This window comes from Colossoma macropomum, unplaced genomic scaffold (assembly GCF_904425465.1).
Source record: "Colossoma macropomum unplaced genomic scaffold, Colossoma_macropomum, whole genome shotgun sequence".
In the NCBI taxonomy this organism is placed as follows: Eukaryota; Metazoa; Chordata; class Actinopteri; order Characiformes; family Serrasalmidae; genus Colossoma; species Colossoma macropomum.
The window spans coordinates 21,768,075-21,784,938 of NW_023494804.1; the positions used below are offsets into that span (position 1 = coordinate 21,768,075).

The following is a 16,864-nucleotide window of genomic DNA, read 5'->3' on the forward strand; positions in this document are numbered from 1 at the left end:
AAAAAGCAAGAGAAAGACAGCGTTACAGTTAGAGCCTGGACTCCACTCCAGTACACTGCTCTTTGAACACACTGGATGGATGAAAATGACTCAGCTTAGAGTGCTTTCACTGACCCAGTCAGTTCCAGGACCAGCTGTGCAGTGCTGGACGTGGGTCCAGGCCTACGGCATCTGACACAAACCCAAAGGGAAAGAGACGAAGAGACAGGACTGAGGAAAGTACAGATGTCATGACATTTATTCAAGGCATGCTACAATTAAAGTTTGATTAGGAAAAAAGTCAGCAGAGACTCTGGCTTGGTAATAATAAGAATAATAATAATGATAATAATAGTTGTAACTCTAATAATGATTATGCATAATAGTAATAAGCATAAAAACAAACGCCTCCTACAAAATACGAAACAAAACAAAAAACTTCCAATCAACCATGCACTGCAAAAATTAGAAAATATGTTTCTTTAATAGTTATCTTCTATTTGCATTTTATTACATCAAACTCATAAACTGAATCCGCTCGTCCTTTCTCCCCGTTTCCCCGCAACGTCACATAAACGGCTTTACAAATGAAAGCTGGTACTGGTATGATATCAAAATACAGAAGACAAATTGTGTTTTTTTCTGTTGATGTTCATAAATATAAAAACCAGTTCATTATCTGTGTTTGTAATCTTGTTCCCGGAAAACCTTTTTTTTTCTTTTCTCTTTTTTTTTTGGCCAGGTTAAATAAAAACAAAACAAAGGGAACACATTATTTACAGCACTTGTTTCCTTTTGGTAGTGGAACATTCATACAAGCTATAAATTAGGTATATCAAGGCATGTCAAGCATTCTGAGGTCCATGCAGGCACTTCTGTATGTGTGCTGTGCCTGAGCTCCACCTCAATCGGCTCACTGAGTTTAGTCCCTCCCTTTATGCAAATTCATTCAATTACGTAATTGTAGCCCAGATCGTTTAGACGAGAAAAGGAGAAAATAGAAAAGTCAAGATGGCTGAAATTCTGAAGTTAAGAAACATTACTTTAACGCCAAGGTTTAAAGTATGAGTGCAACGGAAGTTATTTTGCATGTGATTTGTTTAGTTAAATAGTTCAGCCAATGGAATTCCTGGTTCAAGCTGTTACTAAAGTAACTTGATCTAGGTTAGTGTTACGTTAGATATGTTACAAATGTAACTTGATGTAGCTCACCACCACGCTAGCTGTGTTACTAACATAACCTGATCTAGGTTAGAGTTAGGTTAGTTATGTTACTAATGTAACTCGATCTAGCGTAACGCAACACGCGTTACCTTATGTTATTGATGGGACTTACATTATGTTACTAACATAAATTGTAACTAACATAAGTTGTTACTAACGTAACTTGATCTAAGTTAGAATTAGGTTTGTTACACTGCGTAACTTGCGCTATGTTACTAATGTAAGTTGATCTAGGTTAGCATTACATTAGCCAGTCATGTTACTAATGTGACTTGATCTAGGGTTAGTTAGATCAAGTCACACTCGTTGCCTACAGTCCATAAGTCATCTGCTTAGTCAAATAACATATAAAATGCATATTCATTTCTTATGACTGGAAGGCAAATCAAGCATATACTGTGTCTAATCTTTTACTGCCAGTCATCTTTACTAGCCAGTCTGTCACTGAGCGATCTGCATTTGTTTCACTAAAAATCTTATACAGTATTGCAGCAGGTGACTTCACTATTAGCATCCCACCCACAAACTAGGATAAAACTGCAAAGAGCACAAAACAGCCATTGCACCCGTACTTTAATTAAAAGGTTCGACTTCTCTGCTTTAAAGCAATTTTTCAGCTCAACAGTGCCCCACTAGTCTAATTTTCGTCAAATTCCTTTGGTTTTTCATTAATAAATTAATCATTACATCTTGCACATTTGAAATAAAGCTTTCTTAACTGAATTTGTATTAAGATGAGATGATGATCTAATCGGTCATGGTCCTTTTCATTCCGAATTACTAACCTAACCCTAGCAACCAAGGCTATAGGTCGAGTGAGCCGTCAATGAAATACACAGCGTAGCTTTCATGCAGGTTTGTTCAATCAGATCAACAAGGGCAAAAAGGAAAAAAAACATTCAATATCATAATAGTAGCCAGTTAGTGGGGCAGATATGGCTTGACCTTCTGTTTTAGGGGAAACAAACCGATAACATAAGACACATTCGCTTCAGTGGAAACCAGACTTTGTAACAACAATGCAAAAAGAAACAACACGAAAGAAAAAGAAGGTTCTGATATACATCCAGAAAGAAAAAGATACAAATAAGCTAGATGAAAGGCACATAAACTTTGGTCCTGCGTTATTTGTGAGTTTCTCAGTATAAAACCCATAAAAAAAAACCTTGAAAGTAAGATGTTTCAAACCGTTTTTGAGTGACAGGCTGATACCAACAGGAAATTGTCTTACATCATGGCGGGACAATGTTGCCTGAGTCAAGACAGGATCGAGAATGATTTAGTCGAGGAAAACAGTAAAATAAAGTAAAAAGAAAGAAAAATACAGCCTCGAGATGCAGTCTGACGGTATGAACAAACGTTTTCAGAGTGAACTGCTTTAGTGCCGTGTGTTTATGAAGTCTGGCTTTTTCTCCTGTTTGTAAATGAAAAGCTTTAGAGCCAAAGCAGACAATGGTACCCGCACCCAGCCAGCAGAGGAGCGAGAGCGTATCACTCCGCCACTTTAACAGCATTCAACACACACACTGATACACACACTCACCAGCACTGGTGTTTAGTGATCAGAACAAAGCTCTTGCTCTCAGTCTCTCACTCACTCACCCTCTCTCTGTCTCTCGCTCTTTAACGCTGGAGGAGAACAGCTGCCCTTACAGAAAAAACACATTTACTTCACATGTGAATAATCGTATTTGTTTTTTAGACGCCTAGCATGTTATTTTTCACACGTATGTGGAAAAACATGTGATCACTTAGAAAAACGTGATTAAAAATGGAAAAAAAAAACTGATCAAATGTGAAAGATTCATGTGAAAACTGGGTAATCACGTGAAAAAAGTGATTATGTAAAAAAAAGTCTGATCACACGCGGAAGAACGCGATAACGTGAAAAACATGATAACATAAAGGAGAAAAGGTGTTATCACATGCAAAAACGTGTGATCATGAGCTGTTTCAGAACATCACATTTTATCACATTTTATTCACGAAATTACGTGTGTTTACTTGCGGTCACATGGTTTTTAGACGCTTCACATGTAAAATACATACGACTTTTCTGAAAGGGTGACTCTGCCCATGCAGACAGACAGACTGACCACCACCTAGCCAGTTTTCACATCCTTACAAAATAAGAAAAACAAGAACAAAAAATATCACTACAGAGCACAAAACAGGCCAAACCCCCTAAAATGAATTCATTATAAGATACAGTAAATAAGATAAAATTCCAAAAACCACACAGACACACAATCACACATACACACACACACATAGGGGAGGTCTCAGACAGCTATGCTCAAAAACAGCACTACTGAAGGCAAACCTGAAAAGCTGCACTGGATGCTGTGGGTTTCTCTTTTTGAGCGTAGGATGACAACATCTCATCAACCGTTTAGGCTTTTCTGGACAGGGTTCAGGTTGGTCAATTTAGCCTGATCAGTTAGGCCTTAGAAATCAAAGCTAGTGCTGGGGATACCAAAAGCATGCAGTAATTTAATATGAACAGTGGGGGCGATGTTGTGGTAATACTCTCATTTCTTTAAGTTTTGGTTTTAAACAGAGTTAAAATCCCAGAACAGCCAATGAAATATTGTGCAATCACTGTTTTCTCAGTGGGGTCTAGGTATATACAGCAAGATGAGCTCCCATTAGTTAGGACTGAGGGCGTTGCATGTTAGATTAGCTACTAATGTAATTAGGAAGTGACAAAGGAATCAACCAATCAGGTTTTGATTTACAGTAGGTGTGAGAAAAACATCAGTCTAGGTCTAAGTGGTAGATACATCACTGACTCTGAATACCATCAGTATTCTACCAGATTTCAGTCAGAAATCTCCAGGACTCTTTACTAAAAGAGTCACACAAGATAAAATATATGTTAATGTTTGTTGCAAATGTCTATGTTTAACCTACAATGGCCAAAAAAAAGTTAATGTACATGACCATTAGCTTAGTGCTAACATTGTATTAGAAATCCCATAGAGGGGTATTACCAGATATTACCATTACTGTAAAGGTGGGTTTTGATATTCATGGCCCAATCTGATGGCCTGTACTAGTCATGGTTCTCACTTGTAGATGATTGAACAAGTGAAGAAGTTCTGTTGATCCACAGAGGTGTTTGTAAGAACATCAGGATATGTTTTATTATGATTTGAATTTGATGAAAAGTCACTATTATGTGTAAGGTCTTGTTTTAGTGGGAAAAATGAACATTTACATAAATCTTTACAATTTTGTTTTCGTCATCATTTCATCTAAACTGTCAATACACGGTGTGAAGAGAACGTTAACATAAGTCATTACAAAACTAATAAATTATGTTATTACACAATTACACTTAAATAGCACAGTGAGACACTAGTAACAGCTCTGGGCTTTTGAGGGTTAAGCCATATGTTTTATAATTTACATATACAGCACATAATAAACTGATTCATAATGCAGTAGCGCTTGTGCATGACATTCATGTTCAAGCTTTGTAATAATAACAGGCTTTAGAGTATCAGGAACTAATCTCATAGCCAGTCCAATTGGAGCTCATATAAAAGGCAGCCTTATGCGACTGTAATCAAGTGACACGTTAATAATTTCTGCACAAGCAATTATTTCCACATGAACATGCATTTATGATGCAAACCCGTGAGAATAAATCATTACTGAGTCACTTAATGGGCTGCTGCTCATTTGAAAATAATCACCAATATAATCATGCTGATGTGAATCTGAATGCTGGGGAAACATTAAGGCTGCCGTAACTACAGCAGATAAAGGGCCGAATGTTAAAAATTAAGAAAGGTATTTAAAAGTCTGATCAATAAAATAGACAGTTCTCTTTGAAAAGACCGTTTTAGATGCTCGCGGCATTGCTGTGTTCATTTCATGCCATTTCGTCATGTCAAGCCAGCGGTCCACAACGTCCAACACAACCTCCTAAGGCTAGCACTTTGTTCTGGAGACAGAATAAAGGTTTAAAAGCCTCTGAAATTCATCTTAAACTACGCAAGACCCTTCTTTTTCTCAGCATTCACACAAGTGAGGAGACCCACAGCACACAGAGCTTTTCAGATGTAACCTTTCATTTCTCCAACGTGCATTCAAAGCACCAAACGTTAACTTAAGATTCGAATAAAGACCACACAGTAACTGAGTCCCCACAAAAATACACATCTAAAAAAAACCCTACGAGAAAATAAAAGATCAAATAAAATCAACCCTCTCACCAACCCACAAAATAGTACTTAAGATATCTTAGGTAATATTTCTAAAACCTATTTGATTATAAACACATTATAAGGCACATAATAAGAAAAATTAAGTAAATACACAGTAAATATGATTTTTTTTTTTCACCATGATTTTTTTTGAATGATTATAGTGGTACAAAAACCCAATGAGGTTTCAAATTTGTTTTTTTTTCTGTTTCTCTCCATAAAAAAGAACAAATTACCAAAAATAAGTAACTTCTTTTTTTTCCAAAAAATCTTGACAATCCTTAAGATATATAGACCTGAATAGTTTTGCTTTAAGACTGTAAACTTCAAAAAAATTCTTTCAATTTCTTTTGAGAAGTGTTAGCGAAGTGTGGAATCGCTTCAGGTAAAATTAGCAGAAGGAAAAAAAAGAAGGAAAATAAAGACACTGTCCCTTGCCTTGCATTTCTGTATCTTCGTTGTATGTTGAGCTGATCTTGCTTGTGAGATCTTTTCTAATACAGGACTCAAACAGGCACAACATTGAGTCAGGAACAGGAGCAGCGCCCTCTAGTGGGTCTGCAGTGACCCTCCTTGGAATGTTAAGGCTAGACCTTGGCAGCACGACACAGCACCTTGCCTGTTTGCACAAAGTTATGCACTAGAGAGCCGGAGTGGTCAACCTGCTGCTGGACGTCTATCAGCCTGCACTTTAGTCTCAACCTCTTTTGAGCTGGATTAGTTTGACCAGAGGAGGTTCTGTGATTTATGGGATTACTGAGGAGACCTGTGATTTTAATGAAGTATGAATCTACAGTGTGCACAGATTTTACCTGAACCGCAATCGGGTTCAGAATTGTTTTATGCATATACATATATCTGAAAATTTCAGAGCTTCTTTGCCCAATTTTATTCTTTACTTTGGGTTCACATCCATGATTCTGTCCTGTTTTTTATGACCTATCAGCTATAATGTTTCAATCCAACTATATGTGATAATTTTAGGGAACTACACAGATACTTTAGCTCGTATGAATCAGCCAGTCAAATCCCATTCCAGAACCTCCTGTGGTAAAGCCGAACCAGTTCAAATAGTGCTCAATACTCCTGGCCCAGTCCATCTTCAGGAGCAGGTGTAGTAGATCAGGGTTAAGTCTCAAATCTGGAGGCTGTTAGTTCTCTGGCAGCAGGATTTCGCACCCCTGTCCTATGGTCCTGATGTTTTACAGATTTCAGCCACTTGTTTGAACAGCACTATGCGCGCGCACACACACTCACACACACACACACACACACACACACACACACACACACACACACAATGAGAGCTAAGCATCCCTACTGAAGTCGTGTCACAATATAATGCGTTATAACAGCGTTACAGCACATTTCAATGTATTATGAGCACTTCTGTAACGCAGTGGTAGTTTCAGCAGGGACAGCTCCCAGTTCCACAAGGACACACCTTCTCTCTCTCGATCTCTCTCTCTCCCTTGCTAATTTTCTGGGTTTTTTGGTTTCATTCAGATGTGGAGGCATTTAGTGTGGGACAGCAAGGCAAAAGAGAGTGGCTGCTGTACAGTGACAGAATAAGAGCCATTACTGCTGCAGGATCCCTTTAAGAAGAAGACCAGGCCTCACAGCCAAGGAGGGAGAGGAAACCATAGAAACAGAATCAGCAGAACGGAGTCTCCAAACAGGTCTGTTCTACTCAGTCTAGCTCTATGGAAAGAGACCCGGCAAGACTCGCTCCTAGAGATTACTTGCCATCGTGTCACAAGACAGAAAAGAGAGAGAGAAAAAAAAGGAAATGCGTTTGGTTCTGAGAATCGAATTAGGCTAAAAGGGGGGAACCGAATGGAGCATTAATCAATTCCCAACAAGAAAGCATCGTCAGGGGGCTACATCATTCACATTCAAAATTCCACTGAAGAGGAGGGCGGGGCCTCCTGACAGCTGGGCACTGCTGATTGGAGTGTTCCAGTAAGATTGACAACAGCTGGCCATGCTTTCCTGGAATGGTCGTGCATGTTTTTTTTTTCTTCGTTTGCTTGTTTTGTGTTTTTCTTTCTGTTTTGTAAAAACGGTTCTCTCCGGCTCAGCCGCTGACAGTCATGGTCAGCATCCCACGCAGTCAGTCGTGCGTGAATGCATCAAGACAGCCGTCCAGGTGAGGTGGGCCCATAACAGCCTTGTCCGTTTGTGAAAAGAAAACAAACAAACAAACAAAAAACAAACAAAAAATATATCCCCCCAATTCACAGGCGAAATCAAAAGCATTACCACTCACCATTCACCATCTATTCACAGATCCGTACTGTCTGGGCAGTAAACACATACGAAGGTCAAAAACTCTCCTCACGTTGCCTGTCTTCAGTTCAAAGACCGAGCAGGAGGTAAGCTGAACCAGCTGAGTCTTGAAAGGGAGCCTGTCATTTTGTCCATCACACCCATATTTTACTGCTACTCAAAATTTTAGGGTCAGCCCGTTGGTAAGAAATGTCGCTACAGGGCTTCTTATCCAGCAGCACCTTGTGATGACATCAGAGACATTCAAAGAAGCGTGCCTGGATGATGTCGCACCCACTTGGTTGAAACCGCCAACAGTTATGGTAGATAGTGCCAGTGGTCAAATGCAACAAGGCTATTGGGCTACAGGAGTGTCCATCTCCGACTTTCTCAGCGAAAGTCAGTCGGTGCAGCAGAAATCATTTTCAGCACTTTAACTGTTCAGAAAACGTCCTTCCTGTGCAAGTCTGCTGCGACAGGTCACCGTTCAAACGTGTGTGCTGTGATGGCTGTTAAGAACAGAGGAATCAGCTTCCTTGCTACGGAAGCTCCCGCATCTCCAGCCCTGAATTCAGGACAAGTCTTAAAAAATAAAAAGAAAAACACCTTCAGTCTCTACCTGAAGGCTATACAGTAGTCTCTAGCTTCTTTAAACTTTTTTCATCCCTAAAAGTCTCTAAACCTACCCGATTATGTTTATTTTTTTTATTTAATTTTTTTTATTTTGCTTTTTTTTCCTTGTCTTTAGGTTCATAGTTCATTGGTCAGGTGTCACTCATAATTAACCAGTCCGGCCGCCGCTGTAAGTAGGAAGTGAGCAGGGCAGAGAGGAAGGGCGTTAGATGGTGGATTTGGAGAAGGACACTCGTAGGTGGTGGTTCTCGCCCAGGTCGTGGTTGTGGAGTTCGATTAGCGCTTGGATGGCCTCCTCTACCGAACCCAGCTGGATCAAAGCCATCTTACGGTCCTTCCTGTTGTCAGGGAACACAATGAGAGAATTTCTCCAAACTGAACAACAGAGGTAACATCACTTGTCATTAGCTATGCATGAAAACCTCATCTCTGTAACTGTATTCTTAACATTCATTAATGTTACAAACTTAATGTAGAAAACTTAAATATGACACATTTCTACACATTTTAAGCCACAATTTAACATACAATCTAAACACTTTTTGTCTGTAAATTTCACTGTCGTTAAGAATGCAAAACATCCAGATAAATATCTAGTCAAGCCAGAAACAAGTGCTATGATCTGATGAAACTCTTTGGCTAAAATCACCAAAGATATGTTTAGAGAAAAAAAAAGAAGCAGCATTTGATGAAAAGAACACCTTGCCACTTGTTAAGCTTGGTGTGAATCTATTATGCTTCGGGGTTGTGAGGCAGACACACATGCTTTGGGATTGTGTGTCATAGGAAATGTTATGGGAATAGAGGGATTGAGGGAAGAAAAGATTCTACTAAATATCAACAAATCCTGGAAGCTCATGTCTTAGAGTCAGTGAACAACGTGAAGAAGAGGTTGGATATTACAAGATAACTTTACTTTTCATTCGTAAATGTTTACATGCCCAAGCTCCAGTGTATTTGCAGGTTCTTTTCCTCAGATTCATGCAACAGTTTCACTGAGGGCTGGGTCCTCAAACCTGCTGGTAGCTCCACGCTCAAAGTTACACTACATGGGTGACCATGAGTTTAGTGTATTGTGTCCATGATTATGGAATGAGCTTCCTGGATCTTTCTCTCTTTTTAAAATAAATCTTAAAACCTTTCTTTTTAGATGTGTTTTCTGAATTTAGTTTTATTTTGAAGAAGAATCTTAAGATGAATCTTTTTCATCTTTTAGATGTTTTTTTCTGAAATAATTTTTTGTGGGAAGTGCCTTGAGTCGATGCTGTCATGAAAGTGTGCTATATAAATTATATTCATTATTATTATTACAATGCAAGCATGTAAAACGTACATAAAATTAACCTTGATCTTCAAGAAACAAAAGATTAAGGTCTTAAATTCAGACTTGAATATTGCAAAAAACTATGGGTAGATCTGCATGATGGTCTTGCTAGATGACTTTTGAATATTTATGAACTAGAAGCCATCTGCAAGGAAAAGTAGAAAAAAAATCAAATCAAGAAAATCAAGAATAGCAAGGATGTTAGCTGGAAAAAATGTTTGGAGGCTGTGATTTCAGCCAAAGGCGGAATTACTATGTAGTAACAGAAAAGGTGGCCAAATGTTTCCACATTGTTATCCCTCACTATGTTAAATTCAGTAAATAAGTAATAATTGTGTATTAAAATTTGCAGAAATGTGTCATTGTATAATACTGGGTCCATATGCACAGACACAGTAAGAATCGTGGTCCTGAAGCAGTTATTATCAACCCAGTCTAAGAACACCCTGACATTCGCCTAAAATAAGGTTTTCTTTTCCAGTGTAGTCTTATTCAGGTCATGATTCAGGTTAGGTCAGGTCATGAGGGGTAGGGGTTCTTCAAAATCACAACTGAGAAACACTGCCTTACTGCAACTGCTAACTTCAGTCTCTAACAGAGAAACGGTAGCAGTAGGTCTGTAAACAAAGGCTCGAACCTGGAACAGGTGCTACTATATATGCAATATGAGCCTGAATATTAAGCATTAAGAAATGTAATAATTACTGGTAACTATCACTGTTGATCACTCAGCTGCAGTAATCACAGTAAGAGGTGTGCGCCTGGTAGGGTGCTTTTAATGTCAGGCTTAAAGACCCACAGTACTACACAGTTAAGGGTTCAGCTTAATCTAACACACCTGATTCAGGGGGTCGACAATTAGCTGATGTGTTACATTTTGATGTATTTAAACTGGGAAAAAATACTAATCATTCTAGTTTCTGATACATCACCAGGACTAGAAACTACTAGCCGAGCAAAAGTCCTTCATTTGACCAAACATTAAGCAACACGACAGTCTGTATATACAAAGTGTCCCCCCTGTGATCAAAGTCTATTACCGCCATCTAATTGTGCTGTAAGTGTACTACATCTTGACTGGTTTGAACCTTGCTTGGCTTGTCCGTTATACTTAACACATTCATGTTTAACAAGGAAACAATAAGGAAACAATGAGGGAAAACAGCACACAACTTGTTCCGATCGGTCTAAAGTGATTTATAGTTACTACACAGTCGCATGCAAAAGTTTGAACATTAAAATTACATATTAAGTTGACTTTCTAAGTGAAAACAAGTTCTCTACAGAGAAGACACTTAAATATAGCATTTATCTGCAAATTGTAGTGCAACTTGTTTGGTCTGAGTTTAACATATATAAAAAAAAAACAAGAAAATGTGCCATAGCTTTTGATCAGGCAAATCAAAGCAATTTAAGAATAAAGAATATATTTAAGAATACATTTGAATTTTCTCTTGTTTTGATAAAATTCAGGAAAATTCAAGAAATTCAGTGTTTGTACTGATTTGAAAATGCGTGCCAAGGGAAGCTCACAGAACACATGAACAAACTAGAATTTTAAATATCACATATTAACATTCATGGGTTAATCAGAAAGTTGGGTTAATCAGAAATGTGTACACAAAGCTATCACAAAGCTAAGTACTTTGCCTCAGAGGCCATAACAGAATATGCAAAACAGCTATGAGTATATAAACTACTGACTAAATTAAATATATGCACTGCTGATTTTGGCTCCATAAGCAGAGACCCTCAGCAGATCTGGTGCATATACCTCTGTTTATGTAAGTCTGTGTGTTTGTGTGTAAAGCTTCACTGTCTTGTTAAACATGAGTCACCAGTGACAAACAGCTGGTGCTAAAGAGAACTTACTGGAAAAATTTGAATGCTTTGACTTTGTATCCCGCACTCGAGAACAGGTCCTTCAGCATGTCATCCGCAATAGAGGGCCTGAGCATGAGAGCAGAGAGAAAAAGAAAAAGAGAGTTTACAAAACTGTAAACAGTGGAACCACAGCAAAACAACCACTTTAAATAAAAGAAGATTATGACTGTGATAAGTGCTACAAAACACACGAACAAGATTATCATGTATTAGAATAATTAGAATACATTTACTTCAATATTATTTTAACTGCTGCTTTAGCTGCTAATTATTGCATACAACATTTTCTGAATTATAGCCATGATAAATTAAATTAATTTGAGATAATTCAGAAAACTGTTGATGATATACACACACACACACACACACACACACACATATCTATATACACACATTTGTTAATACGACATATGGTTATCTAACATATTACATGTACATTCTTAACTATCAAATTAAGTAAAGGTAACAAGATTTTAATCATTTATTATTTATTAAGTAATTATGGACAGTTTCTATTGATCTATTTATTTTCACATGGCAGCTAGCATTTTAAATTGTTTTAAAATTGTGTTAAAAAAAAATAAAACACTATATATATAGTGTTTTAGTTTTTATATAAAAACACGCCAAATGCCAGCTGTCTCTTATATATAATTTATTATTAATTAATACTCTTAGTTGTGTGTAGATATATATTTATACAACATATGGGACATATGATTGACTAATTGACCCCACATCCCAACAAGGTATAAACATAAACATAAATATAATGTGTGTGTGTGTGTGTGTGTGTGTGTGTGTGTGTGTGTGTGTGTGTGCGTGTGTGAGTGTAAGAAAAACTCACGGGATGTTGGAGAGGTGCAGGGTGGCTGAGGGTGGGAAGATGTTCTGGAAGTTTTTGGAGCCTGGTTTTTTGAAGCGGTGTAATGGGCTGCCACTGAAATCCTTGGTCAAACCCTGATCCTCCTGACCCTCTCGTGGCAGCTGGACTGTCTGGTGCTTGGAGATGGTCACCCGGATCACCCTGCCGTGCAGCCGCTGACCATTCAGATGGCTCATAGCTGATAAAAAATAATAATTTGATCACTCCACTGTTTGAATACAGAGCTGCATAATGTAGAATTCATTCACTGTTTTTGCCATTTGCAATACTGATTCAGAATGTAAATGAGCCCTGTGTGCTGTGAGCATCCTAACCAACCAGAGTTCCAGTTAAGTCTTTCTTTGGGCATCTGGATAAATCAAAAATTTTCATGTGGTCATTATATAAATTTTTATGTATGGCCATCGGCTGATACATAAAAATATCAGATATGGGGATTTACCCACAATTCCCACATCGGTGAATCCCTAAGGCTTATAGCCCTGATGTTAAAAACATAGTAGACCACTGTTTACTTTTAGAAAGCCTTTCGTACACAAAAGCACATGCTGCTGTGCGCAATGTTAACAGACAGTCAGACAGTTGCTTCATTAGGCATGAAAACATACCCCCCTAAAAAAACAGATCGATAGTGGAAGCTGATCAAAAGGACTCAGCAAATGTAGCACATTCAGTTAAAAAGCATCCCACATACCGAGCTGGGCCTGTGTGGCATCCGCCATCTGTACTAAGGCATTCTCTTTCTTGTTGAACAGAATCTTAACTCTTTGGACGTCCCCATAAACTCCTACAGAGAGAGAGAGAGAGAGAGAGAGGGAGGGGCACACAGAGACAGAGAGAGAGAGAGACAAAGGAAAGAGAGGGGCGAGAGAGTGGAAGAAGAAAGAAAGGAAAAAAGAAAGAGAGGAGAGAGGAAGAGAAGAAAGAAAGAAAGAAAAATGAAGAGAGCAAGAGAGACATTGAAAAATACAGAGAGGGTGAATACACAAAAATAAGGAGAAAGCGAAAGAGAAAAATGGAGAAAAAGTAAGAGAGAAAAGAGAGAAAGAAGGAGAAAGAGAAACAAAGGAAGAAAGAAAGAGAAGGGCGAGAGAGTGGAAGAAGAAAGAAAGAAAGAAAGGAAAAAAAGAATGTGAGAGAAAGAGAAGAAAGAAAGAAAGAAAGAAAGAAGAGCAAGACAGACATTGAAAAATACAGAGAGGGTGAATACACAAAAATAGGGAGAAAGCGAAAGAGAAAAATGGAGAAAGAGTAAGAGAGAAAAGAGAGAGAAAGAAGAGGAAAGAGAAAGAAAGAGAAAATAGAGAGAGCAGACAGAGAGCAAACACAAACATGTAATGCTATATTTATAAGGACTTAAACTGACTCCACTTATACTGTAACTAAATAACTGCAAGTTAATCACAATGAGAAAATGAACTTCACAAGTCCTTTTTTTGCATGTTACTATACTTGGGAGGACATCTGGTACACAAACACCAACAAACAAACGCGCTTTGTCTCGTGTGTTTTATTGCGTTCACAGGTTGGCACCAACAGCAAGGAAAATAAAGCCTTTTTCTGTCTATCAGGAACATCATTCAAACTAAGGTCTGGCTAGTTCAGCTACTGACAGTTATTAAATTGTGAGGACAATAACAGCGGCACACAACTGTGGGTGTGTGTGCGAGAGCGAGCGTGTGTTTGTGTACCAGTATGTAACTCTGATATGATGGAAGGTGCCATTCTGTATCTGTAAGTAATCTCCTGACTGTGTTTGTGAGGAAATAGCCCCATCTCTTCTCCCAGCCCTGCACTGCCTTCATAAAAACAACCTTCCACAAATCTAATTTAGGAGAGTAATAAAACCTTACCAAACAGGATGAACAGGCCGTGTGGTGATATACTCTGCATAAAGGAGAGAATTATACTTATTATCTACCACAGAGACAACTGATCAACATTTCGAGAGTAGGGGTGAGGGGTTTGTTAGAATACAGACAGAACAACAGCATGCAGAGTTTTATTGATCTGCTGTGAAATATGCATTCATTCTTACACACACATTGAAAACTACCCAGAACTACAGACGGGTGACAAATAAAAAAAAAAACAGACAATACATAACAGTCCTACCCTGCGCTCACACAGTCAGCGTCGTGGCAAAGCGGCTGGAGGCGACGCAAAGTGGGCGGAGTCGGCAACACGACAAAGTTGAGCAAAGTTTAACTTTATGCAAATAAGAAGCGATGCGACGTGGTGACTGCCAATAAGAATTGAGCATTCAGCCAGAGAACTTGTAGAGAGGAGAATTACCACTCTGTAATGTCTTTCAGGCTTCTCCAACGCTCCCGAGCGAGTCCAAAATGAATGTGTTGGTCATGAGCATTTGAGCAAAATCATAGTTTATAAATGCTTAAACATTTTTAATATAAAAGAATACATTCATTTCCCGAACACTGAACAGCGTAAAACATTTTAACACTGCTGTTATATTTTAACTCGAGTTACAGGAGTTTTTAACAGCGCCTCATGTACGTTCATGACGTCAGTGAGTGCGAACAGCCAATGAGCTGCTCCGGACATCAACCAATCAGCACTCAGTAGTAGTAATGTTAGCGTCCTGTTGCCCAAAACCCGCTTAATGTAGAAAAAAAAAACATACAATTGAGTTTTCTTTGCTTTTCTAGTGAAATACATCCTTCTACTTTCTAGGAAATTCAAGGAAAGTTCTGGGCAAGTGATTAGAAACTATTTTGACTTTTCGTTTTCAGCCGTTGAGCTCCATTTACTCCCATTCATTGATGTCTCACTCGCAGGCGCCCTCTGGCGTTTTGCAGTCATATTTTTGATATAATGGGGGAAACAGGAAGTGGCCAAGCTCCTCAGAAACTGGCCCTGATTCAGCAGCCAGTATGTGCTTTATCTCCACCACTGTGAAACAGTACACTCCGTTTTTGGTTCCTAGATAACTGTTCCTACTAGAGATTGAATAACGGCAGCGGTGCTCTTGCCGCAAATAGACAGCAATTGCAAAGACCAAATACTGTTTTCCTCACATACTGACTACACAGACACAAGATTAAATAAAAATAAGCACACAAGCGATTTCTCACCAGGATTTTAGCGGGAACGCATCTGATTTGTGCTTGGCGTCAGTCAAACCATGCCAACCAACGGTCAGCTGGAGTTCAGAAACGCCCACAGGCGATCATCGATTTAGGTGACAAGAGGCGAAAATTCGCTGCCGGTGTGAACGCAGGGTCAGTAAGGTGTTGGGCCACCACGAGATGCCAGAACAACTTGGTACTGATTCTACTACTCTCTGGAACTGCACTGGAGGGATGGAACACCAATCCTCCAAAAGATATTCCCTCAAACTTTGCAGGGACCCTTCGCTCAAAAAGGACAAGTAGACCCGGGAAAATGCCCCTCAAAGCATAACAGCCACTTGCCCCCTTCACTCTAGGGGTCCAGCAACCAGGCCTGTACTGTTATCTTGGTGTATGCTGCACATGCACTCACCCGCTTGAGGAGAACACTGTGAAGGACATATTACTTGTCTTCCACATCTCTGTAGACCAGTATTGATGGTTTTTACACCACTGAACTCTCACATGATCATTCATTTTTGCATTGAGGAGTTTATGTACTGCAGCCCTACTATACCATCCCTCTCTATGTAGATGTGAAACAGTCTGATCATGTCCTGCTTTGCGTCTCTGTCCCCTGAGGAACAGTTGCTCTTCTGTTTTTTCTTGCATATCACACTAATGCATGAGCATCACATTTACTAAACATGTGCTTTTCAACACAGTTTACTGATGACTTTCCCATCTAAATGCAGATGTCACCTTAGTCACGATCACTACTGAAAAACTAGACAGTTTTAATTGTAACTAAATCACCTGCCTTCCATGCCCCAATAATGAACCCTTTCAAAGTAATCATCTCCTCTTACCAGCTTGAGCCAAAATTGAGGTCAGCTGGGCTTGATTAGCATTTTATACCCACAACACAGACAAATGGCATGATAGGACATTAACATCTTAATTATATCATACAGTGCACCTGTTATGTTTCTCCTCTCAATTATTCAGGTTTTTCTTTAATTTGTCACCCCTCTGTTTGTGTATGTATACGCTACATGGACAAAAGTATTGGGACACCTACATATTACACCTACAGCAGCTTTTATGACATTCCCTTCTAAATCAACAGGCATTAATATGGAGTTGGTCCCACATCTGCAGCTATAACAATTTGAAACTCTTTAGTGAGTGATTTAACAGAGGATAGGCACTGTGTGCTTCAGCACTCTGTGGCCCCGCTCTGTGAGTTTGCGTGGTGTACAGTTTCGTGGCTAAGCTGTTGTTGCTCCTAGACACTTCCATTTCACAATAACAGCACTTACAGCTGACAGGGGCAGATCCAGCAGCACAGAAATTTCACAGCCTTACTTGTGGCAGAGGT

General features: G+C 39.0%; 1 protein-coding gene across 7 annotated transcripts in view; it reads right to left on the bottom strand.

Moving 5' to 3' along the window:
- Positions 1 to 215: 215 nt before the first annotated feature.
- Positions 216 to 16,864, bottom strand: part of ptbp3 (polypyrimidine tract binding protein 3) — a 97,724-nt gene continuing 81,075 nt past the window's right edge. For all 7 annotated transcript variants that reach the window (XM_036595070.1, XM_036595072.1, XM_036595069.1 and 4 more), the window contains 5 exons: positions 14,266 to 14,299; positions 13,107 to 13,199; positions 12,374 to 12,590; positions 11,515 to 11,592; positions 216 to 8,656 (listed from right to left, as the gene is read on the bottom strand). In XM_036595070.1, coding sequence (XP_036450963.1) covers positions 8,524 to 8,656; positions 11,515 to 11,592; positions 12,374 to 12,590; positions 13,107 to 13,199; positions 14,266 to 14,299 — 555 coding nt within the window. In that variant the 3' untranslated portion in view covers positions 216 to 8,523. The remainder of the gene's footprint in view (positions 8,657 to 11,514; positions 11,593 to 12,373; positions 12,591 to 13,106; positions 13,200 to 14,265; positions 14,300 to 16,864) is intronic.